This window comes from Strongylocentrotus purpuratus, unplaced genomic scaffold (genome assembly GCF_000002235.5).
Source record: "Strongylocentrotus purpuratus isolate Spur 01 unplaced genomic scaffold, Spur_5.0 spur5_scaffold_11, whole genome shotgun sequence".
In the NCBI taxonomy this organism is placed as follows: domain Eukaryota; kingdom Metazoa; phylum Echinodermata; class Echinoidea; order Camarodonta; family Strongylocentrotidae; genus Strongylocentrotus; species Strongylocentrotus purpuratus.
Genome location: NW_022145596.1, coordinates 7,113,749 through 7,141,249, shown reverse-complemented (window position 1 = coordinate 7,141,249; position 27,501 = coordinate 7,113,749). Strand labels below are relative to the sequence as shown.

General features: G+C 39.0%; 1 protein-coding gene across 2 annotated transcripts in view; it reads left to right on the top strand.

Annotated features, from left to right (window-relative positions):
* The first annotated feature begins 12,447 nt into the window (after window positions 1-12,447).
* The window catches only part of LOC587791, a 38,656-nt gene continuing 23,602 nt past the window's right edge, over window positions 12,448-27,501 (top strand). The window contains exons 1-18 of one of the 2 annotated variants that reach the window (XM_030980508.1): window positions 12,448-12,574; window positions 13,329-13,501; window positions 14,363-14,380; window positions 14,881-14,986; window positions 16,410-16,521; window positions 16,988-17,124; window positions 18,636-18,891; window positions 19,196-19,550; window positions 19,850-19,987; window positions 20,433-20,599; window positions 21,379-21,473; window positions 22,287-22,481; window positions 23,108-23,293; window positions 24,084-24,233; window positions 24,536-24,748; window positions 25,093-25,361; window positions 26,093-26,383; window positions 27,065-27,242. In XM_030980508.1, coding sequence (XP_030836368.1) covers window positions 13,335-13,501; window positions 14,363-14,380; window positions 14,881-14,986; window positions 16,410-16,521; window positions 16,988-17,124; window positions 18,636-18,891; window positions 19,196-19,550; window positions 19,850-19,987; window positions 20,433-20,599; window positions 21,379-21,473; window positions 22,287-22,481; window positions 23,108-23,293; window positions 24,084-24,233; window positions 24,536-24,748; window positions 25,093-25,361; window positions 26,093-26,383; window positions 27,065-27,242 — 3,033 coding nt within the window. In that variant the 5' untranslated portion in view covers window positions 12,448-12,574; window positions 13,329-13,334. The remainder of the gene's footprint in view (window positions 12,575-13,328; window positions 13,502-14,362; window positions 14,381-14,880; window positions 14,987-16,409; window positions 16,522-16,987; window positions 17,125-18,635; window positions 18,892-19,195; window positions 19,551-19,849; window positions 19,988-20,432; window positions 20,600-21,378; window positions 21,474-22,286; window positions 22,482-23,107; window positions 23,294-24,083; window positions 24,234-24,535; window positions 24,749-25,092; window positions 25,362-26,092; window positions 26,384-27,064; window positions 27,243-27,501) is intronic. The other variant, XM_030980509.1, reaches the window with a different exon arrangement.

Here is a 27,501-nt window from a genome sequence, read left to right as displayed (position 1 = left end):
AATATGTTATTTACGGCTTTGTCAGTTCATTGTTTAATTCCATTTCGGGAATGTGTGTATAGTCCATGAAAAGTTATACTACGATAAAGTTAAGGTTAATGCAATCCTCCAGTGAAATGTATAAGGCGTTTGTTTGTTTATTGGCGTTGACCAATGCCTCCACTGCCCTCTATTTCCCAATATACTTTGTTTCAATTCAGAATAGTATAAATAATTGTTTTGACGTGTAAACACGGTATAACACTTGGCAGTAATGTGAAATCTGCTCATACTCGCAATAATTATCGTGGAAAGAAATATTAGTTACAAAAACAAGTTTAAATGGGATTTAACTTACTGTGGCACTCTCGTGTTTGATAGAACCCTTAATGATTGAGCGGCACGTCAAAGAGAAGTCCTGCCGAATCATAGGCATAGTAGTCCCGACGCCGTCTCTGATATCCTCCATCATCATTCCGTTTATCGTCATCTCCATATCACCGTTCATATTATCATCTCGGGAAACCATATCTGTTAAATAAGCGATGTAGCTGGTCGCTAACCGAAGGGTTTTGATTTTAGAAAGTTTGGTGTCGGCGGGAACGTTTGGGATGCACTCCCGAAGATCGGCGAAGGCGGTGTTGATGCTTTGCGTTCGACGGCGTTCCTTTCGGTTCCCCATGACGGCTTCGTCGACGGGATTGTTGTCGACGGCCCGGCGCTTCGGGCCGCGCTGGATATGGGGATGGTGGTGATGATGGTTGTCGTTATGGTGGTGGTGGTTTACGACTTGTTGGGTATTCATACCACAGAGTTGTTGCTGCTGTTGTTGCTGTTGCTGATGATGTTGTTGGCTGGCGAGGATTTCGAGATTGGGAATGGTGTGGGTGCCGATCGGGCTATTGCCGTGTGGCGCGAGCGATCCGGGGCTGACTGACGATGCCGGGCTACTGGACGGAGCGCTATCTAACATCGCACTGCACTCGAACGATGCCGTATCAAACGGGCTTTCTAGGCTGGCCCCAATCGATCTTGACTCATTTCCAAACTTCCACTCCGATTGTTCCTGATAAGGAGGACGATGATGAAGATGATCACCACGATGCTGATGGCGAGGCATCGACGTCAAAGAAACGCCGCCGAAATGTTCGACAAACGAGCCACTTCCGAATTTCTTGTCGATCCCCTGGTCATTCGCCCTTGACCTTGTCGTATTCGATAAATAATCGAAAGGTAGGTCGGATGATATAACGGTAGTGTTTACAACACATCGGCAGCTGCTGCCATAATACCCCCTATTATCTTTGCATGCATGTAGCTCTACCGGAAAAGCTGGATGCTCGCTATGTATGCTCATCGTATTCTCGTCCTGTCTCTTTTTAAAACAAATATAGTCGTTAACTTTGTTTGGATATTAAATGATATAAGTAAAAAAAAAACCAACTCTGACGAATGACAGCTTTCATTCAGTGTCACAACGTCATCCGAAACAAATTTCTCCTTGGTTCAAGATCAGTAAAAGATAGAGAAAAGCTCTGCATTCGTTGAAGAAAGTCAGAAGTTCACAAACGTCGTGAAGACGAACATTTCTCTCTTCCTGCTGTGGGCTGCACAAATTACAAAGAAGTAGAGAAACACATCGGCACCATGCCTCGCGGGGGAGTCGGAGTAAATAAAAAAGAAGAGAACGCGTGCTCTGTTTAATTTCGTCACAATGAATAAATGAATGACCCTCTCTCTCACACGAATGTAGTCCAATGTGACACTCATACTACGAGAGATAATTATCTCAAGCCACCCCTCGTGTCTTTCCGGTGAATAAGTGTTTGTAAGGCTATGCTCTGGTACTCCTCAGTGTTGATCTGATGAAGCGTCCCAGAAGCCCCTAGACCCGACCCCGTCCGTCCCAGACGTGATGGGTTCGGGTTTGCCCTGATCAGGATAGCGGCGATGACGTCACCCTCCCCCATCTTCTGTTCATTTAGATTATGTAATTAAGGACAAAGTAATGTTATATTCAGGCAATTGCCCTGAATATAGAATTTAACATTTGCTTTTTCTTTCACTTTATTTTTCTCCTGGTTCTTTTTTGTCTCCCTGTACGTCCTCTAAATCTTTCGTGTGTCTTGTCTCATCTATTCTCTTTCTCTCCCCTTTCTTTAACCCCCTTTCATCTCTTCCCTTGTCTATTTCTTCCCGTCTTTCTTTCCTATTTTTCTATCTCTGTACCCTGTTCTTTCTCTCTCACTTTCTTTCACTTGCCCTCTCGTTCGTTCGTTTTATCTCTCCCTATAATAACTCATTGTCCTTTCTCTCTTCTTCCCCCTCTCTCTCTCTTTTTCTCCCCCACATTTCCCTATATATTTCTCCTTTCTCTTCCCTCTCTCTCTCTCTCTCTCTCTCTCTATACTATTTCATTTCCCCATCATTCTCAGATGATCATATGAACAACCCTATGTGATGATATTACGGTACATATTTAAATAGATACCAACTTCGTCAAACTCATTACTCACATAATCTAATTAGAGAAAGCTGTTAATGTCATCTTCAGTATGTTTGTAAAGAGAATGTTTTATTTTTTTCTCGAAATCATAGGGGAAATCGTTCTTGTATTAATTGGTGTCATCAACAGGGGACACACGATGAAAATTAACAGTAAAATAAACAATAATCACAAGGCCAGTCGAGGATCTTTATTTCAAAATTATTCTGAAAGTCTCGGTAATCATTTGACTGAATTGTTTATATAAAGTGAAAACGTAAGTACGTAACCATATTCACTTTTGAATGATTATTTCAAAATTTGTTTACAAATGCTTTATGAAATCAGGCACGCGCACGCGAACGCTCCCAATTCGAAGATGATGATAATTTATTCACCAATTGTCCTTTCTTTTGTTGCATTGTAATATAAAGACTTCCGTTATTTCTATACCTCGCCGATGCCGGTGGCCACTCGAAGACTCGCGCCAACAATAGACACACCTCGGCAATTATTTATAAATGGTCGATAATTGAGCTAAATTAGTGAACCGGGGCGGGACAAGATTATCTTCTAAATAATGTCTGCAAGATATTCTGAAGTAGAATCACCAATGATATGTTTTCTTCTTCCGTCTACTAATAGAGTAGGCTATTTAATGTCTTCTGTGAGACTCTACTTATTTTACTTTAGCATTTCCCATTCCATTCCTGTCAGTCAATAATTATTGCTTTGTTGCACTGAGTTGCTGTTGCTATTTCCGATTTAGCTTCGATGTTTTTTTTTCTTTCCAACAAGTTCCAGCGTTTCCTTCTCCACGTACAATAAACCACTAAAGTTGTATCCTAAAGTTTTACCGTGATTTCATGTTATTATTACTTCACTTTATTTGTTAAATGTTAAAGTAAATCTGTTTTTTCTTCTTAGCACCATCCTTTTCACTGGTTTCTATCATTATCTAAAGATTTTAGAACGGTCAAAATATTCACAAATATTAATAAACTATTTCAATGACCATTACAAATAACGATCATCTAAGAAGATGACGAATGATAGAATAAACATTGTAATAAACTATACTTAAATCAATTTTATACGTTTGCAGGCCAACGGGGAATATCATAAAAGCACACCTTTCCTAAATTTCACACCTTACTTTCTGTCAACACGTCATTAGTATATGCGACTGGGTTGGTGTAGGAGCGGCACACTTTCAACAATTCTGAAACGCCGCTATCTTGAAAAGTCGCAGTATCGGTGACATATCGTATTCACACAACATTCATCAAAAGTGTCATTCATGTCACGTGACGAAGCACTGGTGCAATGCGTCTGTCGTTACCCAAGATGATAAGAAATGATTAAGATGATACCTCGAATTCTCAGAACTTCGGTTTTTTTATAGAAAGATCTTTTGCCCTTTTCGCGCAAGTTTAATCAGTGAACAATAAAGTGATGTTAAAATATCATGTTCTGTCATATCAGGTTTTCATTTTGCCCTATTGTCTTTTATTTATTCATTTTTATGCAGTTTCTGTGTTCATGTAACAGGTTAAGGCTCGGAAGAGGGCAAGCGTAAATGTTTGGTTCTCGTAATTTTTAGAGCACAGCTCGAACCGCTGATTTCTGTAAAGCAGAGCCTACCCCTTCAAGGCTCGAGGTTCGGGTGGCGCCATTTCAACATCTTCGAGAGTCACTTAAATGCGATAGGGAGGGGTGTTTTTATTTGTTTTGTTTTTTAACCAACTTTTATTTTCTTTTTTGAAAAACTTTTTTCTCAATTTCGTTTCAATACCACGTAAATCAATAATAATGAAATCGTGTGTTTGCGATTGAGGCACCGTGATTGCGAAGAGCGTGTGTGACGTGCAAAATCGATTTTCAATTATGATGAATGGCACTTGAGGGGAGTCAAGGAGAACACAACAAAACAAGAAGACGCTTGTGTAAATGCATGATCGCCACCCCGTAAAAGTGTTTACAGTATCTTTTGGATGCCAAGTTTGTGGGAAGAGCTGCTAAGTAATTCATTGACTATCGCGTGTCGTAGAGGTTGGGAGATTTACAGCGGTACCGCCAAGTCCCGACGGGCTAGACGTCTCGGCACCGCTATTCGCTCTCTGCCAAGCTACAAGAAAGAGTCCTCTAAGCAGCTCATCCACCAAATATCCTATTTCTCCTCCTACTCATTTTTCTCCTCTACTCAACTTCGCTACAAATTCCCGTCCATATTTGCCTTCGCTCCTTCCTTCGTCACCCTGGCCATATCATTAGTCTCTTCCTCCCCCTCCTATTCCTCCTCCTCCTCTATCCACCTTTCTTTTCCCCTTCTCTTCGTCCCTTTTTCATCAACCAAATGTCTTATTTCTCCTCCTACTCATTTTCCTCCTCTACTCAACTTCGCTACAAATTCCCGTCCATATTTGCCTTCGCTCCTTCCTTCGTCACCCTGGCCATATTATTATTCTCTTCCTCCCCCTCCTCCTCCTCCTCTATCCACCTTTCTTTTCCCCTTCTCTTCGTCCCTTTTTCCTTCGCTCTGAGTCTTTTCGTCATATCCGTCATCCTCTTTTTCATCCTCCCTATCTTCTTCAGTCTAATCCTTTCCCATCTCCTTCTCCTTCTCCTTCTCTACTCCTTATTCGTCACCCCTTCTCGCCCCCTCCTCCGATATTGCCGCCATCTCCTTTCTCGTCACCTTCGTACCTACACGCTCCTCCTCCTTAAAAGTTTCCCATACTCTTGATACTCGTCACCCACTTCCTCACCCTCTTTCACCTCTTCGTTATTTTCTGCCTCTTTTTTCTGCCTTATCTTCTCATACTGTCATTATTCTCAAGCTTCCATTTTTTTCTTATAGCTCACAAGCTCCCGCCTTATGACGTCATAATGTACTGTAATATACCTCATCTACATTTTCGAATCTTTCCAAATTCCTTACCCCTATTATTTTCTCCTATGTTTTGATCTTTTGTAACCCTATACTTCTCACTTTCTCAACCGCCTTCCACTCCTACCCCTACTTTCTCTTTTTCCTTGCTCTCTCTCTCTCTCTCCCTCTCTCTCTTTATCTCTCTCTCTCTCTGTCTGCTATCTCTGCCCCCACTAATAATACTCATTGCACATTCGTCATGTTCGTAACATCAATTTTCGTTTCTTCCAAACAACTCTCTCTTTCTTATCCATCTACATCACTCGATCGTACCCTTTCACTTTATGCTTCCTTCCTCCTCTCCCCAGCTCCTTTCCGAAGATTTATGTTTTTTAAGTGCTCGGTTTACCCTAAGATGTGCAATTAAGGGTATCGTTTTGACTCAATGTTATTGTTTTGCGGCCAAGGTTATGAGCGAGAGGAGGGTCGCGTTGCCGGGCAGACGCGGGGGTCAGAGCGGGTCGCGCAGGTGTGGCTATATGAGGCAGTTTCGGTAGCAATTATACCCAGTTTATGCATTCAAATTCATTATTTATGCACACTTTATACGATTGTAATAAACTATTTCATTTGTTCATCACTAAAGCTAACCTTTCCTTATTCTCTTTGAATTTTTTATGCATGATTCACCAATATTTTTTATTAGTTTTAGTCGTTTCTCTCTATGCGCTGAGTTTCATTTGGTATATTTTTATTGCTTTGATTATTTACGATTGTGCTCATGTATTTTGATATTGATAATGTTTCGGCTCGGATCTTGTTTGTCGAACAATATGATTTCCTGTAGGTCGGCAAGTCGACATTTCACAAATGGCATAATGATTGGTGTTGATAAAGTTTGCTCAGGACAGAAACACCCCTGCCCCTTTTTTGCCCTAAAACTTTACCGACTGAGAAATAAACAATTAAAATTAATGTTGTCGCCGTTATACATACCAACGTAAATCATATGATGCCATTACGATGAATAATATGGTATTATCTGTGGCACTCATTTCAAATGTAAGTCTTGGATATTTGGCAGCAAAAAATATTTTATTTCACGAATATTATTGTTCAAATATTATTGCATGAAATAAGCAATTAATATAAATGATAAGTATAGTCTTGATGCGATTATACTCACTCCCGATTTCTTTCGTTTTGTCTCTCATATCTATCCCGTTCTCTTTACTATTATAGTCTATAAGTACTGTCTCTTTCTCGAATTAAAGGGGATTCTACAGGAAATGCTATATCCATGTTTCTGAATGTTAGGAATTCAAACAGTATCTTCCAAACTTCTAAAGTACTGAAATGAGAAAAATGGCCGCCATCAGTTATAGGACCACCAAGTACGCCCCGTGCAACATTGACCTTGAGCCGAAGGAAGATGAACAAAGATGAAAGTCCTTGAGTTTACGAGTCTTAAGATTCCAGTATTTTTTGTTATGATAGGGTTAGTTTCGATCCATTCAACTGTCATCTTCAGATACATCACTGAAGGAGTTGAGATTGGAAAGACTGTCAGCAAACAACGTTAATGAAGGAGAACTACATAGCGACTTTGCAGAAGAGGAGGCTGATACAGTTACATATTTTTGAAAAAAATAGTGTAAGAGAGAGAGAGAGATAGAGAGGGGAGAGAGGGGTAGAGAATGAGAGAGAAAGAGAGAGAGAGAGACAGATAGAGATAGACACACAAGTCACAGCTATATCGAGAGAGCGAAAATGCGACTAAATGAACAGACTGATTTTCTGATTATGTCAGAAAAAGACGTATCTATATGAGAATAAATTCTTGTAGAAGAGAAAATGTATAGAAGTGTATAGAACATGCGCCTTTTCGTTTAGAAGATGATTTTTTTAAGGTCGGAAAGTTCCCTTAACTTCGCCTGTTCACCATTTCTAAAGAATACCCCTTTTTATATTCCATTCGACAATTGTAAAGTATATAAAAGGAATATTCTTGTCATGTCTTCAGCATATTGATGATCTCCTGCATTCCAAAGCCCCGTGGAGTAAAACCAGCAATTATTCAAATGTTCCCTGAAGATTGGACGTAGAAGGGTAAAAAATGTCACGGAAACCATATTTCAATCACCACATCAATTAGGGACATTTTACACCAATGACGACCTAGGGGAGGATGGGGCGAGAGGGAGAGAGAGAGAGAGAAAGAGAGAGAAAAAGGGAATGGGAAAGGATGAGGGGACAATGGTATGTATATTACACATGCAGTGAGCCCTATTTTATTATTACTATTCATTATTATCATTTTTATTATCATTAATATTATTTCATCATTATTACTATTATTAGTATTATTGCTGTTATTATTTATCATTATTATTATTATCATTATTATTAGTCTATCAACATTAATATGAAGGAACTTTCCATGCTTGCTTTAACCGATACATGTATGTTTTCATTTTGTATATACTTATGTTTTTGTACGTTATAGAAATTCTACATATTCATCATTATTTTCCTCTTCCTCCTCCCCTCCTCTTTTTCCTCTTGTCCTTCTTCTTTTCTTCTTGTACTTAATATTATAATTTCTATCATCATTTTAATGGTTTTATTATTATAATTATTTAATTAATTATTTAATAATTGTTTTCTTTTTCTTATCGGTCCGTAAATATTACTATTTTAACTTATTAATTGTGTCTGTCGGGGACCCCACTGGAAATAAGCTCTCGAGCTCAGGCGCGGATCCAGGATTTCTTAGGGGAGGGGGCCCAACTTTTTTTTTTTTTGCTCCCGAAAAGTCGCTCAGTGGGGGGGGGGGGTACAGAGCACAATTTTTTTTTTTTTTTTTTTTTTTTTTTTTTTTGCTCCCGAAAATTTGAAAAACGCGCCGGCCAAAAATTCGCTCAGTGGGGGGGGGGGGGGGGGGGGGGGGGGGGGGGGGGGGGGGGGGGTAGTGAGCACATTTTTTTTTTTTTTGATCCTCAAAAAAAATTCTATTTGCACCCCCCCTTGAGCGCCAGGGGGGGGGCCCAACCCCCAAAAAAGGTAAAAATCACGTGATTTTAAATGATTTTTTTTCTCAAGGGGGGGGGGGGGCCCGGGCCCCCCGGCCCCCCCCCCCCTGGATCCGCCACTGCTCGAGCTTTCGTGAGTTATCCTGTTCAAGCTGACTTAACTTTGTTATTCGTGTATATTGTTGTATGTTGGAAGCTTGGCGAATAAAAATCAATCAATCTATCAATCGAACCAAGACTACTCTCGGGAACCAGTACATGAATCTAAAAATGTGTTCAAACTTTTGAAAAATTATAAAACTTCAAAGATTTCAAATATAGTGTCGAAGAAATGTGAACATCAAATGCATTTTTCTTGCTTTTTTATAATATAAAAGGATTTTGATTCTCTCTACTCAGTGAGTAAGACAGACAATATCCATTAGAGGTTATTGACTACGCATAGCTGTGTGATATCTAGAACAACTATTTGATTATCTTAGACAAACTCCAGATACGGGAATCGGTAACATATCTTGATTACCTTTTCCTGTCCTGATAATTATTTGCAATCCCAGTTTCGTGAAGACCTTGTACACTTTTGAGGATGCGATTATCTAGTTCTAATGGGGGGGGGGGGGTGTTTCACAAAGATCCTAAGTTGAACTTAACTCTAAGTTGGACTTAAAAATTAAGGAGAGCCATTTGTAGCCTTGAAATGAAATATATTCAATAGCAAAAATTTAAGTATTTTAGACTTTTCATAAATTCCACACCAAGAACATAAAATATCCTTGATAATAGAAAATATGAATGATCTGAATTAACATTTAATGCCTTTTAAAATAACTTTTACAATATATTTTCAAAGATGCTAACGGCTTTCCATAATTGTTTAGTCCAACTTAGAGATAAGTTCAACTTAGGATCTTTGTGAAACACCCCTGGGGTTGTTCTTCAACAGCTAGTCAAATCAAAGTTTCCATGGAAATTACCATTGATGGTAAGTTTTGAGCAACGGGGCCTTGGAGATATAATTATCACGCCTTCTTTGAGAGACAGTCCTGTTCCTTATAAATATAATGTTTAAATCACACGCTTTATTTATTGAAAATAACAAGAGATAGCATGTTTAAAAAGTACATTCAAGCCTAGGCTACTGCCTGTATATACACAGGACAGTAAAAGACGGAAAATGATACACAACATTACACATTTACATATAAACACGAAAACGGGATAAAAATACAATGGAAATAATCCAACGAAAGGAGAGAAAATCAAACAATTTATTTACATTAAATTAGAGTGAAGAACAAGGGAAATTTATTAACATTATTTTGTATCATACTATGACATATTTTGCGTCATATTAGGGCATAAGAGACAATTTAACATTCCTTACTTATTTGACAATTCGTTAAAAATCTACATTTCCAAACTATGTACTTTGTTTGAGTTATTAACAGAAACAATAATAAAATAGAGGCGGAATGATCCCCAAATGAACCAACAGAAGCTCACAAATCTAGACTTTGACACGGACATGACAGAGGATCACATGACATGTATAAGTGACTTCCCTGTCAATGGACTTTGTCTTGGTTTTGTGTCTGTTTCTTACAACCCAACCATGATATCATCATTGAAGGACATTAATTAGTGGGTCATCGCACTCTTATGATTCAGTAACATTTCTTTTCTCTTTCCAATAACAAAATGGAGAGAAAGAAGTTTTAAAATAAAATCGTCCTCATTGCCCTCATAAAACCGCGCTCGTCATACTTTCCATATTAATCTTTTGGAAGTAATATCTTGCACGTTAACAACAAAGGAAAACGTTAGTTTCCCTTTTAAAACCATTGTTGCAACTGACATTAAATCACGAACACTTAAATAATCAAAACATATACCTACTTGAAAGGTATTATAATAGTGATCTTATAACAGTTTTTAAATTAAAATCATTCTTATCTCTCATCTTGGACTAATAATAATCTAATAATAGATAAATTAATGGCGAACCTAGCTAACTTCACATCAAAATATTTGATATTTTGTTACAGTGGATATAGCCGCATAACAGTGTTTGAAATATTTGATATTTTGTTTACAGTGGATAACGCTTGCCGCATAGCAGTTTTTAGAATGGAATGAGAGACGAAGGTAGGGGAAGGTACATATATAACAATTCAATAAGTTTCTTTGTTATACACTAACTAGGCCTACATTAGCATTAAGTTTTCATCTACATTGTCTGAAGTTAACTGATTCTGTCATGACACCAACACATATATCTAACAAGTCATCTTTCAAAGCTTAGCATCAACCCAAATTAGGAGAAATAACAGGCGCCTAATTTTAACACCTTTGTCGGTGTCCAATGGCGGATATTGTGCATGTAAACCGGATTGTGGATCCATCAGTGGGCAGGCTTTGGAGACGCCCAGATGTTAACAGACATTGTCCATTCTCATCGGATTCACGTACACTCATAGGTATAATTACGAGTATTGTAAGGATAATTATGTTATTGTTGCAACCCTTTTTGAATTATCAAATCACTTACTTCTGATGGTAAGTTTGTCTATAGCAGCAATATTAGTTGTATCATTAGAGAAAATTCCACATTTAAACAGTGTGTATGTGCCAAGGATCATACAAAAATGTCCTTTCTTGAAAGAATATTTTTGGAATCCTCCGAGAAAACCAATGATTCAAATACCCTTTGAAATTTGTCTTTGACTATGCCAGTACAACGTTAAAACGTTGCAGAACGATTGATGTTATAGATTGGTATATTCTAGTTGAATAGTATTAAACAAGAACTGTATTTTTCCCTTCTTCCTCAAGGAATATATAGCTAGACTACTGTTTATTGTTTCATAGTTGCCACAAGCAATCACTTAATTTTGAATCCGAGTGACAATGCTAAACGTTTTGCCTCGCTTTGGGAGTGCGTAATTGATTCATGTCAAAGTGACGTCACACCTGTTTGATCTGAGATGTTGCAGATATCATTACTCATGAGACATTGTGTCTGATACTCAGGGTTTATTTCTGTCTGTATTTCTAGAACCATTACCCTCCAAGATCTCACCCTCTTCTTCCTTCTTCTCCCTCGCCCATGGTCAACGTCATAATTATAGTAGGCCCTTATTTCAAAAAAATTAAAAGGGGTGTTATTATGGCTAGCAAAACTGTGATTAAGCTGATAGCCAAAATGCCACTTACAAACAAATAATGATTAACTTTTGATTGAAAATGCAAAGTTGCAAAAGTCTCATCATTTACCTACATGGCGGGGGGGGGGGGGGGGGGTTGGAGCTAACAACAAAGGGTAGTGTGAAAACGGAACAGCAGCTAGTGCATCTTTAAACTACTCTCTTTAAAAAAAAGAGTGAATTTTCACTCTATTTTCACTTTCTTGGGAGTGACGTCCGTGATCACTTGTTTGGGAGTGAAAATCGATTGATTTTAGAGTGCTCTCTAAGAAGAAAAGAGTGAATGTTCACTCTATTTTCACTACTCATTTTCACTCTCCAGAGGAGTGACGTCCGTGATCACTCGATTTTTTTAGAGAGTAAAGGGTGAACACATTATTTGAAAATATCCCTGTTCAGACGTCCGTAATTCATGACCCTCTCTATTCTAATTAGGTCTTATCTAGTTCTCTCTCTGTCTTCCTAATATAACTGTCAAATGGTCTCATGATTCATTTTGAAAAGTAAAAAACAGTAGAGCGTTTTTGAATATTCTGAACTAGTGGAGAGCAGTACGGGCCTCCGCCGCCCCCCCCCCCCCCCCCCCCCCCCCCCCACCTAATTCATCTCTTCCACATCGGATGCCCTCCCCCGAGAGCGCCAGAACTCAGAAAGAGGTACGAATAAAACAAACAAATGCATTTTAATGATACTAAAACATTTTTTTTTAAAAGTTCCCTGTAAATCTACTGTAGCTTGCCTGGATGTATTCCGTGTGTGTCATGCGTCGAATACAGTACTAGTATTTTACTAATTCCGATCTCAGGAGCTAAATGAGAGGCGCTATGCGATTGGTCAAGACTTGGAAATGTGTATAAATCAGCCAATGAAAACAGTTCTATTTCAATTCATTGATGGTAACTAGACTACGGTATCAACAATGTTGGCAGGATCGAGGTGGTGAATAAATATAATTTCAGATAAATGACTTCAATATTCTACCAAACCACGGAAATTAAGAGCTGTAAGTTGCTAATCGACATATAAAAAGTATATAATGTAATATGCAAGGTAAAGCGTAGATAATTCGGTTTGTTATCCGTTTAGAATAATCTTTGTTTGAGCCTACGGCGACACTACGAGCTGCTAAAGACGAACGGTACGCTGCTTGTGTTCTCAGCCGTAACTCTGGCTGTGTAAGTGAAGCATTGCGCTCTTACGTTGGTGCACGAATAATTTGGCTGTGCAGCGTGCAGTGCAGTAGGCTACGTGTTGCGCCAATTGCGTAGTTATAACTCGGATTTAGAAGTGAGGGTTCGTACCGTTCCGGCTGGGTGCTAATATGAAATATGAGATTGATATCACTGAGCCTTAATTGGTACCCATTTACATGCAGAGTGGATAGTATTAGTAGTCTTACTAGTCTAGTGTAATTATAAACGCAACGCCAAATTGTAGACCTATTTGTAATCAGTAAATCAACCATTCCCATGGTTCCCGCACACAAACTTCCGAGACGAAGAACCTTGCAAGATCTACCTGCAGAGTTTGCTTTTATAGTACGGAGTAGTGATGGACTCTTCCTATAAGGTCTGCCATGGTTTGCCTGTTGGAAGGCATCATTTTGTAATCCAGCTTCTTTCATCTCTATGATCTCTTCATATTTATCAAAGACGGAATATATTCTAATCTCAATCCTACATCACATGTATCAAGGTTTTTTCATTTACATGTGTAAAACACTTGTTTGTGTTCTCATGTTATCCATTTGTGTTCAGATCATCATGGAGGACAGGGGCACTTTTCGGAGTGGCCCCACCCGGGCAGAAATGCTGAAGATCAAACGAGAGATCGAGGATATCAAGAAGAAGTCTCAGCATGGTATGACGGACCTACGCAGTGACGTTGAGACCAAGGACAGAAAGCGAAAAGAAAAGGAAACATTCATTGGGTATGATAAATCAAGTGAAAGTAAAATTCTGTATGTGCACTAATCCAAAATATACAAACCAAGGTTCTGGTAAAAACAATAAAGAACTTTTCATAATTAAACTGTAGTACCAGTAATCCCTTATTTCATTTATTGCATATGAATAATACCTGCCTAACAATTTTGATTGAAAATGAATAATAGCTGACTAATTAACAACAATTGCAGAATTTGAAGGAAATCAAGTTAGTTTTTGTGAAAACTGGTTGAGTGCAAAGATCATGTGCATGGTTCATCAAATGTAATTTCCAGCATGTTTTTGTTATTTGTATCAGTATATCGGTACATATGAAATGCAGTTCCATCACCAGAATTAAAGTTGGGTTGTAATTATACATGCAAATATTTTGTTATTAATCACATGAATAAGAATCATGTAATTTATACATATTCATGTCCAGATTTTGAACCAATGACAATTCATAACCAGTTGCTCTTTGTTTATTTTTCACATGGAACCTGGATTTAAGCAAATTTTTAGATAACTCCATATGCATGTACCTGTCTAAATGATATGTGAATTGTAGTTTAATAAGTTCCAGTTTAATAAGTGCCCCTAGTCTGACAATGCAATTATTTGAAGTTAATTAGCCTGCAAGTTTTAGTTTGCTCATAAACCACAGATCTAAAACATTAGTCATACAAACGATGCATAATTAATTACCATAGCTACTAACAATGTTAGTTCCATCATACAGTGTATACATGTATATTTGTGCGTATGGAATATTTTGCAAACTAATAATTAATGTTTGCTTCTATATGTTCTATTTCACCCCCTGCTTTTCCCCTTGCTTCTTTGCTTGATTCCGGTGGCTGCAGAGCGAAAGTTCAAAATGTGTATGTATCTTCTCAATCCAAATCATATATTAATCTTGGTCAACTATCATATGAAATCCAACATATTTCTCATTAGTGTGTGTATTAGTCTGAGAATCAATATTTAACTGCTGATTTGTTTAAAGTTTAAAAAAAAGTTTTTAAAGGCAACAATTATTGTAAATGTACCCAAATGTTTTATGTCATTAGTTCATATTGTCATCTTACATAATTTTGCAGCAAGCGTCAAGCAGTTTATTATTTTATGTAACATACATAGCTTGCACGATGGCCGCATTGTATTTTATATGGATAATTTATTCATGGAGAAATAATGCCTTAATGCAGTTTAAAACAATTAAAATCAAATTACTTGCCATTAATGCCATGCAAAATTCATTACTTGTCTATTTTTGAAGAAACTAGATATAAAAAAAAAAGAATTTACCAATGTCTGTGAATCTTTTGAATCATCAATCTTGGTGAGGATTTATTTAATTTTATCCGTTTCTTGATTGCAGTGAGCTTGGTGATGATTTTGGAAAGAAAGGAATGCCTTACACCAGAAAGTCTGAACCTCATTTTGAGGAAGAATTCCTATCTAAGCCTATGCAACCACAAAAACAAGTAAGTATCATGAGTCTAATGTAGGAGAAGGAACCACTCCCAAAATTGAAACAAACAGGTAAACAACAACAACAGTAACAAAAACATGGGCAAGGGTTCACAACAAAAGTTAAGTACAAGTTTGGCTACAATCCATTGAAATGCATAGATTTAATCTAACACTAGCTTCTATAGGATGTCAATGAACTTGTACTTTTGATGGATTTGTGAAACAATGCCCATGCAGGAGGACTATCTCTGCAAATATTATTGTACTTTTCTTGTCGAGTACATATATATCCATTGACCTATACAGAATGGTTTGTTGGATTCTACAACCGAAGCCACAATGCAAATGATGGTCATCTTCTTATCCAAGAATCTCACACAGGTGCTTTCTATTAGCACCTATGTCAATGCTACTTTTTTGGGAAAAAAAAAATGAGAGATTTGTCCGGCCAGGCAACAACTTACGCGTACTGAATATTGGTTAACAACAGGAAGTGCTCACTGGACCTGTTTACTAATGGTGCATACTTCTTAAACAAAAGTTTCTCCCAATGGTTCAAAAGCTTGTCAGACATAGCATCAACTAATGAATGTGAGGTGGATTCCATTCACGAAGGTACTTTCGTGTGTAGCAGGTGAATTAAATAATATTAATTAAATCAAATAAGGAAGAGGAGAGAAATATGCATTAATTGAAATACATTAGTAAACAAGTCTATTCTGTGAAACAGCTGGACCAATAAAGGTTAGGGGAGAAGAAGAATTTGTTCATTTGAATACAGTACCAAAAAGGGTCTATCATGAGGAATCCAGTGTAATGCATTCCATGGGTGAGTGTCCTTCCTTCACATACGTTTGAGCTAGTGTACAGTTTGAGGGTGTATCACAAATATTACACTAGTTATGTGACTCTTACTGTACAGCATGGAAGGATATCTAAGAGGGAAGATGCAGACTTTAGAGGGATTGTTTATCTTACTAAGTAATCAAATACGAGTTATTTAAAGATTTTTTTTCTTAACAAGCTTACAATGTTATATTTTAGAATATCACCTAATGCTTTAGTTTAGGGGTTTCATTCTCATTTTTGAAAATTTGATTTTGGATCGTTTTCTTTTGTTTGTTATTCAGTGATTTATGCAATTCATCAAGCACTTTGAAATGCAAGTAAATGTGGCGAATGCTGAACTGTAAAAATGTTTATTTTGCTTTAGAGCTAATGGGGAGATTTACGTATTCTTTACTATGCCCAGGGCTGACGACTCTTTCTCTCATTGTTTATTGTACTCGGTTTCTGGCCTCCTACCTTAAAAGGCAATCCAACCTTTGTAATGAGTTAATTTGTATGAAAGCAGAAAAAAACCCAGAAAGAACCAGCCTTAAGACTTTTCTGTTTTGTTCATAAACCATCTTTTAAACATATCTTTCCATCCAGGATCCAGGCACCGTACCAAATTACAATCCCCTGAACAAGAGCACGGTCCCACCAACAAAGAGTCAGACCAAACGTTACCCATACAGCAAAGAAGAGACGGTCACTGTGGGAGGTAGGCTTTTTCTTTCATTTTTTTGTCTTGCCTTCGCAGCAGAAAGGGAACCTAGGAGCTGCAATTGCATTATCAAAATTTTAGGAAATACCCTCTTTTCAAAACTCTGAATCAAATTTCCAGAAGACTTGTACATGAGGGTTATATAGTATCACAAATAATGTGAAAGAAAATATCTAAGATCTTGTGTAAAAGCAAGAACACTTTGAAGTCAGACTAACTTCCTTTATAAAACTTATTTTTAACAAATCCCATGAGCCCTGAGTAGAAAACAGGACAAAGAATTAATACAGGAGGTGTGTTTTTTGAGAGGTCAATGTTTGGAGTAAAGATTAGGTGGATTGCCTGTGCCCTAATGCAACATTATTATTTCAGGTAGTATTTAAACATTTCTTCCTGTTGTAGCCTTCTGCCTTTTAGTCTTGCAATGCTTGAATCTCTCACTTTTCTCAATGTCTTTTTGCAGAGATGAGGAAACCTCACATCCAGACTGTAGGAGTGTTACCTGTAAGGAATACAGGAGATGTGGCTACAATGAATATCATGATGCAAGGCAAACCAGTACTCTCTGTACAGGACACGGAAATTGCTGCTATACAGGAGGTAATGTTTCTATCGTCTAGGTCATCATTTCAGCGTCAAAGTTTATTCGACACTAGCATTATTTGGGTTCTAGTGTTAGTGCAAGCTTCAAATGTTGCCAGGTATGGAAACTACTTGCCCATTTGCATGCACACACTTGTGTGTAATGTATATGGAGTGGGAAAAGGAGACCAATGTTTGTGACACATCAAAACCCTCCTGTGCGGAGCGAATGATGGTTTCCTATTTCACGATAATGCCACACAGTTAACATTTTCATGTATGTGAACAATTGGGGCTTTAGAAAAACTAGATGGAATTCGACTGCGCGCAGTCGAAAATGATGCCTCCGTCATAGAGCAATTTTACAAACCAAAACAGAAGAAATTTTTCGGATTCAAGTTCAATTGTAATCCATTGACAGGTTCTCAGAATATCGTGATTACAAGCAATTTCTCATATACATATATGACCCTTTGATCTTTGACCTCATGACCCTAAAATCTACTCAGTTCATTGGCTCTGCATGATGTCTTAGTTAAATAGTAATCCATCTGTCAGTTCTCATGAGAATGCGTTCACAAGCTATTTTTGCATACATAATGAGCCCATGATCTTTGACCTTTGACCTTATGAACCAAGAATCTACTCAGTTCATTGGCTCTGCAAGTAACATACATGACCTAATTTTTGCAGGAATCCATCAATCGGTTCTTGAGATAACGCGATCACAAGCTGTTATTGCATACATAATGTGTGCTGTGGCCTTTGACCTTTGACCTCATGACCACTAAATCTAATTAGTTCATCGGCTCTGCAAGTAACATACATGACCTAAGTTTGGCAGCAATCCATCAATCGGTTCTTGAGATAACGCGATCACAAGCTGTTTATACATACATAATGAGCCCTGTGACCTTTGACCTTTAACCTCATGACCCCAAAATCTAATCAGTTCATTGGCTCTGCAAGATACATACATGACCAAAGTTTGGCAGGAATCCATCAATCGGTTCTTCAGATAACGCGATCACAAGCTGTTTTTGCATACCTAATGAGCCCTGTGACCTTTGACCTTGTGACCCCAAATTCTAATCAGTTCATCGGCTCTGCAAGATACATACATGACCAAAGTTTGGCAGGAATCCATCGATCGGTTCTTCAGATAACGCGATCACAAGAACGGGACGTACGTACGTACAGACGTACGTACAGACGTACAGACGTACGGACGGACAACCCGAAAACATAATGCCTCCGGCTACTTCGTAACGGAGGCATAAAAATGGTTTCCTTTAATTCTTTTCTCAACATATCCAGATCACTCATTCGTTTATTATTAAAAAGAAGTCTGGTCAAAATTTGAAATATATTTCAATATTCCCTATTAATATTCCTTAAACATACATATTCCTTATACATTCGTATTCCTTATACATTCGTATTCCTTATACATTTATATTCCTTATACATACATATTCCTTATACATACATATTCCTTATACATTCATATTCCTTATACCTTCATATAGGAGAACGCAGTGTCACTATCTGCGTCCCGTGCCCAGTCCAGCTTGAGTGCACATGGGAAGGTACCTGACACCGACTCCCAGTTCCTTGCCCGTGACCTGCCCCTCAAACCAAAGACTCCGCCCAAGAAACCAGCCATCCTGAGCTCTACAGGGGCCATTGCACCCGTGCCGTACAAGGAGAGAGTCAAACCTACCCCAAAGCCTCGAGTTGAAAACCCACCCAGTCCTGCGCCACCAAAGAAACGCAGAGCTAAGGGTAAGACATATGTCGAGGGGTCAGTGACACGAAGTAATTTGTATGACCAACTGTTGCTTGGAAACGAGTAGAAACTCCATTAGAGATTGGATATATTGATTATACCAACACTAATTATTTATTGGGCGTAACATATTATGACACAATGTGTCTTTATGCTTTGTATTTAAGTGCTTTGGAATTTAAGACACTGGCTTTGAGCTGAATGGTTGATGTACTGATATTTTCACCAATTCCTTAGAATGACTTTCCAGTGTTGATTAGCCCTGTGTCTTTGTATCATCCGTTTCCTTATATCTACCAGACAAAGATGCCTTATCCATTTCCAAATCAGCCAAGTCCAGCCGGTCTTTCAAGAGCGAGAAGAGCGGTCGGACCCCGTACCAAGCAGCCAGCGGTAAGGCCAGCATGGTGTCCTTCCACTCGGTCCGTTCCTCCCACCAGAGGGACTCCGATGACGAGAGCCAGTACAGCAGCGATGACAGCTCTGTGGAGGGTACTTCGCGACACACCGGACTGTCACGTCAGACTGGAACGTCCCGTCAGACGGGGACGACCAGGGCGACGTCTGCAGAGTCCCAGGGGTCGCAGAAGTCTTCCAGTGAGCTCCTGCAGGAGGCACAGGAGATTGCCAGTATGGACAATGTGTCTGGGCAAAAGTAAGTGTTTGACTCTCTCTCTCTCTCTGGAGACTGGTATTTTTTTGTTCTGTGTTGCGTATAATTTAGTTTTGTTCAGTCGAATCTTTCTCTCTTTCTTTGTATCTCCCTCTCTCACCATCTGTCTCTCCCTCTTTCCGTCTGTCTTTCTGTCTGTCTGTGTGTCTATCTCTCTCTCGTTCTCTCTTGTGTAAGTAGCAAATGTCTTAACGTTGCTATCAAACCAGAGATTAAATTGAATCATCCTTGATTTCAATCCGAATTTTTGATGAAGTAATCTCTGTTCCTATTAAAAACAGGAGAAGACGGCAGAGCAAATCTACCAAGAGCCAAGGCAGCATAGCTCCCACTATTCAGGTAGAGAAAGAGGAGGAACCACCTAAAGAGAGATCAGTGGATGACATCATATCATCACTCAAGGCTCAGAGAGAACAGGGGTAGGTTAATTGCAGTTAGAACCCAAAATTGGGTCAAGCCTCTCCAAGGTGTGACTAGAGTTGAATTTGGAATTGATTTTTATTTAAATGGGGCGGGGGATGTTGTTTTGTTTTATTTAAGTACAAGTTCGCTGACAACTCATTGAAATGTGTGAATTTAATTTATCACATATTTCAATGGGATATTGGTGAACTTGTTCTTATGATGACACCATGAAACATGAAACAATACCCTGGGCCCCATCTTACAAAGAGTTGTTATCTATCGCAACTATTTACATAAGAGATAGGAGACAGCAAACTTGCGATTGATTGGAGGAATTGCGATTGATTTTGATCAATCGCAAATCTTTGTAAGACAGGGCCCAGGCCCAGGTTTCTGAATGTTCCCAAAACTTGTCCTGTACACTCACTTTCCTTCCTCCTGGCCTTGCATGTTCCTCAGATCGGTCAAGTCCGAAGCGGACATCAAGATCCAGGAGATCATGAACAGGGTGATGTCCAGAACGGCCGAGGTCCTGGGCTCCAAGAATGATGGAGTGACAGAAGATAGGAAACCAGACTTGGTGGAAGAAGATCAAGAAGAAGAAGAAGTTACAGGACCAGATCAGGGTAAGGGAAAGTACCTGTACCTGCATTTGGACAATTACATGTATGTGTGGAATACTGATTTATCCTATTTAAGTTGTTTGGTGCTTTTACTGAATAAACAGCTCCATCATGAACATGTATATGGTTGACCTTGAATATACAATGTTCATACATTTTGATGTTTTGAGGGTTTTGTAACGTTTCATTTTGCAAATTATTAATTTTGATGCATAATTTCTCACGTCTGTAGTTTTACGTACACAGCTTGGATGTATGTGGTGAATTTGTTGCATAATGTAACAAGATTAAAGATCCAGCCTTTAACTTGCCCTGAAAAGAAAGGCAAAATCTTACTAAGCCCTGAAATTTATACAGTGAAATGTCAAGTCCAAGCTATTTTGTCCAAAACATTACTGACCATGTCTCAGATGTATATATGGTCATTGTATACTACAGCTTACATCACACCAAATATGGAGTAAAAACAGAACATTTGATGTCAATCTATGTTCAGAACTCCACAATTCTTGGTAAGGAATGGGACACCAAATGACCAAATTAACTTGGACTTGCATGCCTTTAAAGCCTCACTGCACTAGCTACTTGCGCTCTCTATATAGCAAACAATGCCTATTCGATGCCTGTTGCATGGTCCCCAAAGTTGCCTTTTTCTTATGTTAATTGAGAGCTGATTTGATGAGATAACCACCTGTCAGTGACTTTGAAGGGAGGTCTAATCCCCCTGGTTAAACTAGTGAAGATTTCTTTAAATTTTTATCCCTCTCTTTCTTGTCTCTCAGCACAAGGTGTGCCTGAACTGAATGTTGAAGAATCGAGCGAGGTGGCTCAGGATTCGCTGGATACAGACAGAACCCAGGACTCAGATATGCTGCAGGTAATACAGACACGGGAATACATCAAGGTTAATGATTGGTGCATAGCAATTCATGATATTAGGATGACTGCCACTAGACTAGCACTTGATCACCACCCCAGGGGAGTGTTTCACAAAGACTAAGATTGACTTTAAGTTAAGCTTAACTAAGGCAGACTGTTCATGCCACTGTTTTCTCTCACCATTTCCTAGCATTAGTTTCTCAAAAGGAACTTACAAATTGTGGTCACAAATCTTCAGAATTTACCTTTTTTGATAGTTCATTATTGAAGGAAAAAAAGTTATCTAAAGATCATAATTGAGAGACCAATGGTGAGAGCAACCAGTGGCATAAATGGCCTGTCAAAGTTAAGTCTGACTTAAAGTTTATCTTAGTCTTTGTGAAACACTCCCTTGTAAAACCACCCACCAGGGAACAACCCCTATGAGGGTATTAAACTAGTATAATCACATTACGATCAGCTACCCCAAGGGATATTTGCTTAGGATGGTTGTTCAGGTATTAACCTAATGCCTATAATGCCCTGGTTGACCAACAATATGATTTATTTGGAGATATCAGATGTACTCATAATGCTATAACATAGGAAATATCTTCTGCACATGAACCAACCGGTCATTTGAATTCAGTGTCGGGGCACCTATGGCTAGTTTTTATGCATCTCCAACCTTGTTAGAAATCAGCATTTTTGTTCTGGAATATAGAGTGATGTACATTCCAATTTTACCTACCAATGGTGGTTATGTTTGACCGATCAATGTACCCTGATGAAACCCTTCAAACTAACTTTGATGACACTCTGTTCCACATAGGGCATTCCAGGAACCAGCAGGACAAGCGTCGACAACACAGATGACAAGGGGAGCGAAAATAAGGTCCAGATGGAGGTTGGGAAGTCCGATGAAGGCGTGGCTTTGGAAGAGAAACCCTCGGTGCGGTTCCAGGAGGTGGTGCTTGATGACTCGATGCAGGAGGAGCAGGAAATTGACCTGGAGAAAGCTTGGCAGGTTGGTGATATAAGATATCGTCCGAGGAGAACAACTGTGAAAGATAAAATCATAAAGTTCTGGTGATGTTCATACAATTTTAAGAGCTAGATACTTTGACAAAGTGATCAGGAAATGTAGACTGATCATATTGTTTTTCAAATTTGGAACACTTCAATTTTTTTCTCTTGATAATTATTTCTGCAGTGCTCAGAGTGTGAAGTACCGGTAATATCCCCCAAAATAGATATTTTCTAGTCCTGTCTTTATTCTTTTTTTCTTCAATTTCTGTACATTTCCGTTGTAATGAAATTCACTAATACCAAATGAAGTCTTGTGGTATGAAGGGATTTGTGGTATAAACAGAACCCTTTCTGTACCTGCAACTTGAAATTTGATGCAGTTGAAGCCCCACTGTACTACTTGTAGCTACTTTCGCCCTCTATATAGCAAACAATGCCTTAGCGGTGCCTGTTGGTCCCCCATGATCCTCTTTTTCTTATGTTAATTGAGAGCTGAGTTGATGAGATAGCCACCTGTTAGTGACCACGTTGGGTGGTCTAATCTTTTCTGGCCAAACTAGTACAGACGGGCTTTAAGTCTCATACTTTATGATCTATTTATTTCTCTTTTTTACCCCCATGTAGGAGCTGATCGCACCTCTAGACATCACCCATGCTGATGTTGTCAATGTTGAGGGAGAGAAGATGGAGATACAGGAGAGGGGAGTTTTTGATGCATCCAAGAGGGGTGGTACTCCTTCACAGCCTGTCGTTGGATCATCAGTGTCCTTCCTGTCTATGTGGGCACCTCAGGAAGAGAGGCAGAAAGACGTAAGTGACCCGTGTGTGTGTGTGTGTGTGTGTGTGTGTTGGGAGGCAGATAGATGTAAGTGACTTGTGTGTGTGTGTATGTTGAGAGGCAGAAGGTTATAAGTCGTTCAGAGACATGAAGATGTAAGAATCTTGTATTTTGAGAGATATGTTGCACTTTTAAATGGTGCCTGAGGAGTAGTACTCCTTGACAAAATGTCATTGGACCGTCTGTGTCTTTCTTTCGCATGTGGGCTCCTCTGAAAAAGAGGCTGAAAGATATAAGTAATCTGGGTGTTGAGAGGTTTAAAGGTGCTATTGACCTGTGAGTTGAAAGACATAAAGATGTAACTGACTCTTGGGTCAAAAGGCAGTAAGATGTGAGTGATATTTATGTGAAGAGACATAAAGACAATGGACAAGGTATATGTGATTTTTGTATTTATAGAGAATGAAAGATGTATCGACAGTCATAAGGTCATTGATGACATGTATAGAGACAAAACAAAACTTCTGTGCGGAGAGACGCTACGTTGTGAGTGACTTAAATGTTTGCAGGCTAAATATTTAGTTAGATGTTGAGAGAAAGAAAGACATTAGATACTTGCTGGTCAAGATCGAAGCATAGAGAAGTTATTATCATTTGTTTTACGAAGAAGACTTGATACACACAAGAGAGACATAAAGATGTAAATGTATTTGTTTTGAGTGATTCAGTGATGCAAAGATCGAAGCAAGAAGAAGTGACTTGCATGCATTATGAGGACATGACATTAACAGTAATAATAATGTCTTGTTCTTATATATACAGGAAAGTGCCGAGCCCACAAATCGTAAGCTGCGAGAGAGCATCCATCATTTCTGCAACGTTCCTTCAGACATAACACTGACTCGTAACCTTCAACTACTCAGTCGCTCCCACCATACGCCTAGCAAGTACAAAGCTACTCAACCCCTGATGGTGAGTCTAACCTGTTTCTTAATCTCTTTTTAACAGCGCTGTTTTCTTCACACCTATTTGCTGAATTATTTTTTCCTCAGCATCATCTTTTCTTTTTTTTCTTTTATCTTATTGTTTCTTTTCAGATCCTCAAACTCTATACAAATGGTTACTAGCTTGCACTGGTGTTCAAGGGAACTGACTGTATTAACAAGAAATGTTTCCAACAACAAATCAAATGCTTTTCAATATTGATAAACACACAAACATGCATCTACATAGTTTATTTGTTTATTCCTATATGCCATTCTTGTTTTTTGCAGGCCATGGACATGGACAGCGGAACCAACACCCCTTCCCTGGAGGAGAGACAAAAGCTGATGTCAGCTGCAGCAAGGCGCATCCTCCGAGAGGCAGAAACCATGGTAACAGTGGAGATGGGCGTGTCACAATCGGGAGGAAGTGACAAAGATGCAGAAAGCCGGATGGAAAATGGAAACAGCTTGGAGACATGGGAGAAAAGAGCTATGCAACTGGTGAGATATTCTATTCTGAATTCATTTCTTTCATTAGATTTAAACAGTATGCATTAATTATTACTCATTTTGTTCTGCCGCTTGTGTGTTCTGTTATTGTATTTTGTAGATCATTAAAAAGCTTTGAATTCAAAGAATTACTTGTTTCCCTTTAAAAGAGGGACATAATTGATATATATACACCTTCTTTTGTACAATTGATTATACCAGAAGAGACTGGAGGTTTCAGTTAGTAATAAATAGCCTAACTGGGATTATGTTCACACTTGATTCCTAATACTTAAAAATAATAATAGTGATGATGATGATGATGATAATTTATCTGTTGTATCTTTAATGTCTAGTTTGATGAAGAAGCCCTGACCATCGTGGGCCAGCCGGCGCCCATCAGGCAGGACATCTCCCGCCTCTACTGGACTCCAGCCCCGCCCAAGATGAACTTTGAACCCACCCACATCAAGAACGTTCTCTACCCTCAATTTGAAGGTCTGGGACTAAGCCAGGACATCGAGAGGCTGACCTCGCTCCCTGACACAGAAGGAGATGAAGGTGACCTGGAGGCCATGTCTGCTTGGGATGAGGCAGATTATGAAGAGAGGTTGCTGCAAGAAAGGTAACACTAATAATATTCGGTTCTTGTATAGCGCATATAACATTATGCACCTCCAAAGAGCTTTGGAAATTATTACCCTAGCTTTAGCACAGTGCATTTCAAGGAATAATCCTACCATGCAGGTACCCATTCACCTCACCTGGGTTGAGTGGGGCAAATGTAGATTAATGTCTTGCCAAAGGACTAAGGTATAGTTGTGTGCATCACAGAAAGATGCAAATGAATTTGTGGACAGTGTGTGTACTATTTAAAAGATGTATCATTTTTTACCATTCTTTCACTTTGTCAAAACAACACATTTTGGTTCATACATTCTCTAAACAGTGATAATCTTCAGCAATTAGGAAGTTGGGAAGTTATAAAATTTATGTTACCTCCCATTTGCCAAGTGGTGCACCTACATTTCCTATGGGTTTAGTTTGCACGGTCAAAGATAACGGTTTAGATTTAGGGTTGCGATTGAATGTGAGGTATTAAACATTTTGAGGTAGGCTTATATAGGAATGGGTATATAGTAATGGGTCCAGGGTTGAAATTAGGAATTTGGTCAGTGTAAAATATTGACTTTGGAGCAATTGTTGATTGGAACAATTCAGCAAATTAACTAGCATGTTCACTGGTTGAAGAGAGCATTTCATTGAAGTCTTTTTGTCGCATGACTCAACTATTGTGCCACATATACCCCAGTCACAAACTATTCCTTCTGTGTACTGATTTCTTAAAATTCCCAGGATTCTTGGACGCAACTATAGATCAAGTGAGGACCTCACTGTGCTCGGCAGGGCCAAGTACACAAGAAAAATGAATGGGGCACCACCACCCTTCATGCGCCCATCCTCAGGAGGTTCATTGCCTGCCATGGCGACACCAGACAGCGATGGACTACCCCAGATGATGAGGCAGGAACCGTTGGTCGGTGGACCCCGCGTACCCTCTGTCGCCAGTGAAAGCAAGTTCTCTGTCCAGAGCAGAGCAAGTTCTAAGCTGACCGACATTATTCCACCACCGCAGCACAAACTCAGGTATGAAATACAGTCAAACCTGTCTACAGCGACCGCCCAAGGGATACACCAAAAGTGGTCTTTGTAGACAGGTTCCTTTAGTACATGTTTCAATGAGAAACCCTTTTCAAGGAAAACAAAACATGTGCTTGTTGTAGACAGGTGGTCACTAAAGCAGGTTTGACTGTACAAGATGTGAAGATAATCTCATCGTAATTGACTTATAAGTCAGTGGATGTAGTTGAAGAGATGGTTGTAAGATCAATATCAGTGGAAAGATATCGATCATGGCTGCCCCCTTAATTTTGAATGGGTACCGAACCATTGCAACAAAGCTGTTCTGTTTGCAACAATTTAGATACTTTTGCCCTCCAATCATTGTAATACATGTACATAACATATTACCTCAAACTTCTGTCTGACATTTAGAAGGACCAACTCTGCTCCAAAGTGAGAGATGGATGACTACTTCCTCTTTTTATTGGACAGTTTTAAGCCATCATCTGGGGCCCTGTTTCACAAAACTTGTTATCAATAACAAGTTACAAGCTACTGTTATAAGCTACTGAAATCAAGGCATCTGATTGGATGAGAGCAAATTTGTTGTAGAAACTTAGCAGTTGTTATAGATAACAAGTTTAATGAAAACGGGTCCCTGTTCCTCACATGATGAAACATTTTGAACCTTTTGACCTTTTATAGGAGGACCAACTCCGCCCCTGACCTAGAGGGGGATGACTTCCCCTTCCTGGTGCCATCAGACTTCCACTCCGTGATGGAGGATGTCACGAAGCAGAGACAGTATCTAGCTGACTTGAGAGATAGAAAGGAGTTTGAAGATGACGACGAGATGATGGAGGAAGAGTTCAACAGAGATGAGGTACATTTTTGCATTATTGGTCTCTTGTATGGTACAGTGAAACCTGTCTGTAAAGACCACTTGAAATCCCACTACACTACTTATAGCTACTTGTGCCCTCTATATAACAAACAATGCATTATCGGTGACCATTGGTCGCCCATGATCTCCTTTTTCTCCTGTTAATTGAGAGCTGATTTGATGAGATAACCACCTGTCCAATGACCTTGCAGGGTGGTCTAATCCATCCTGTACACTAGTACAGATGTGCTTTAAGGGA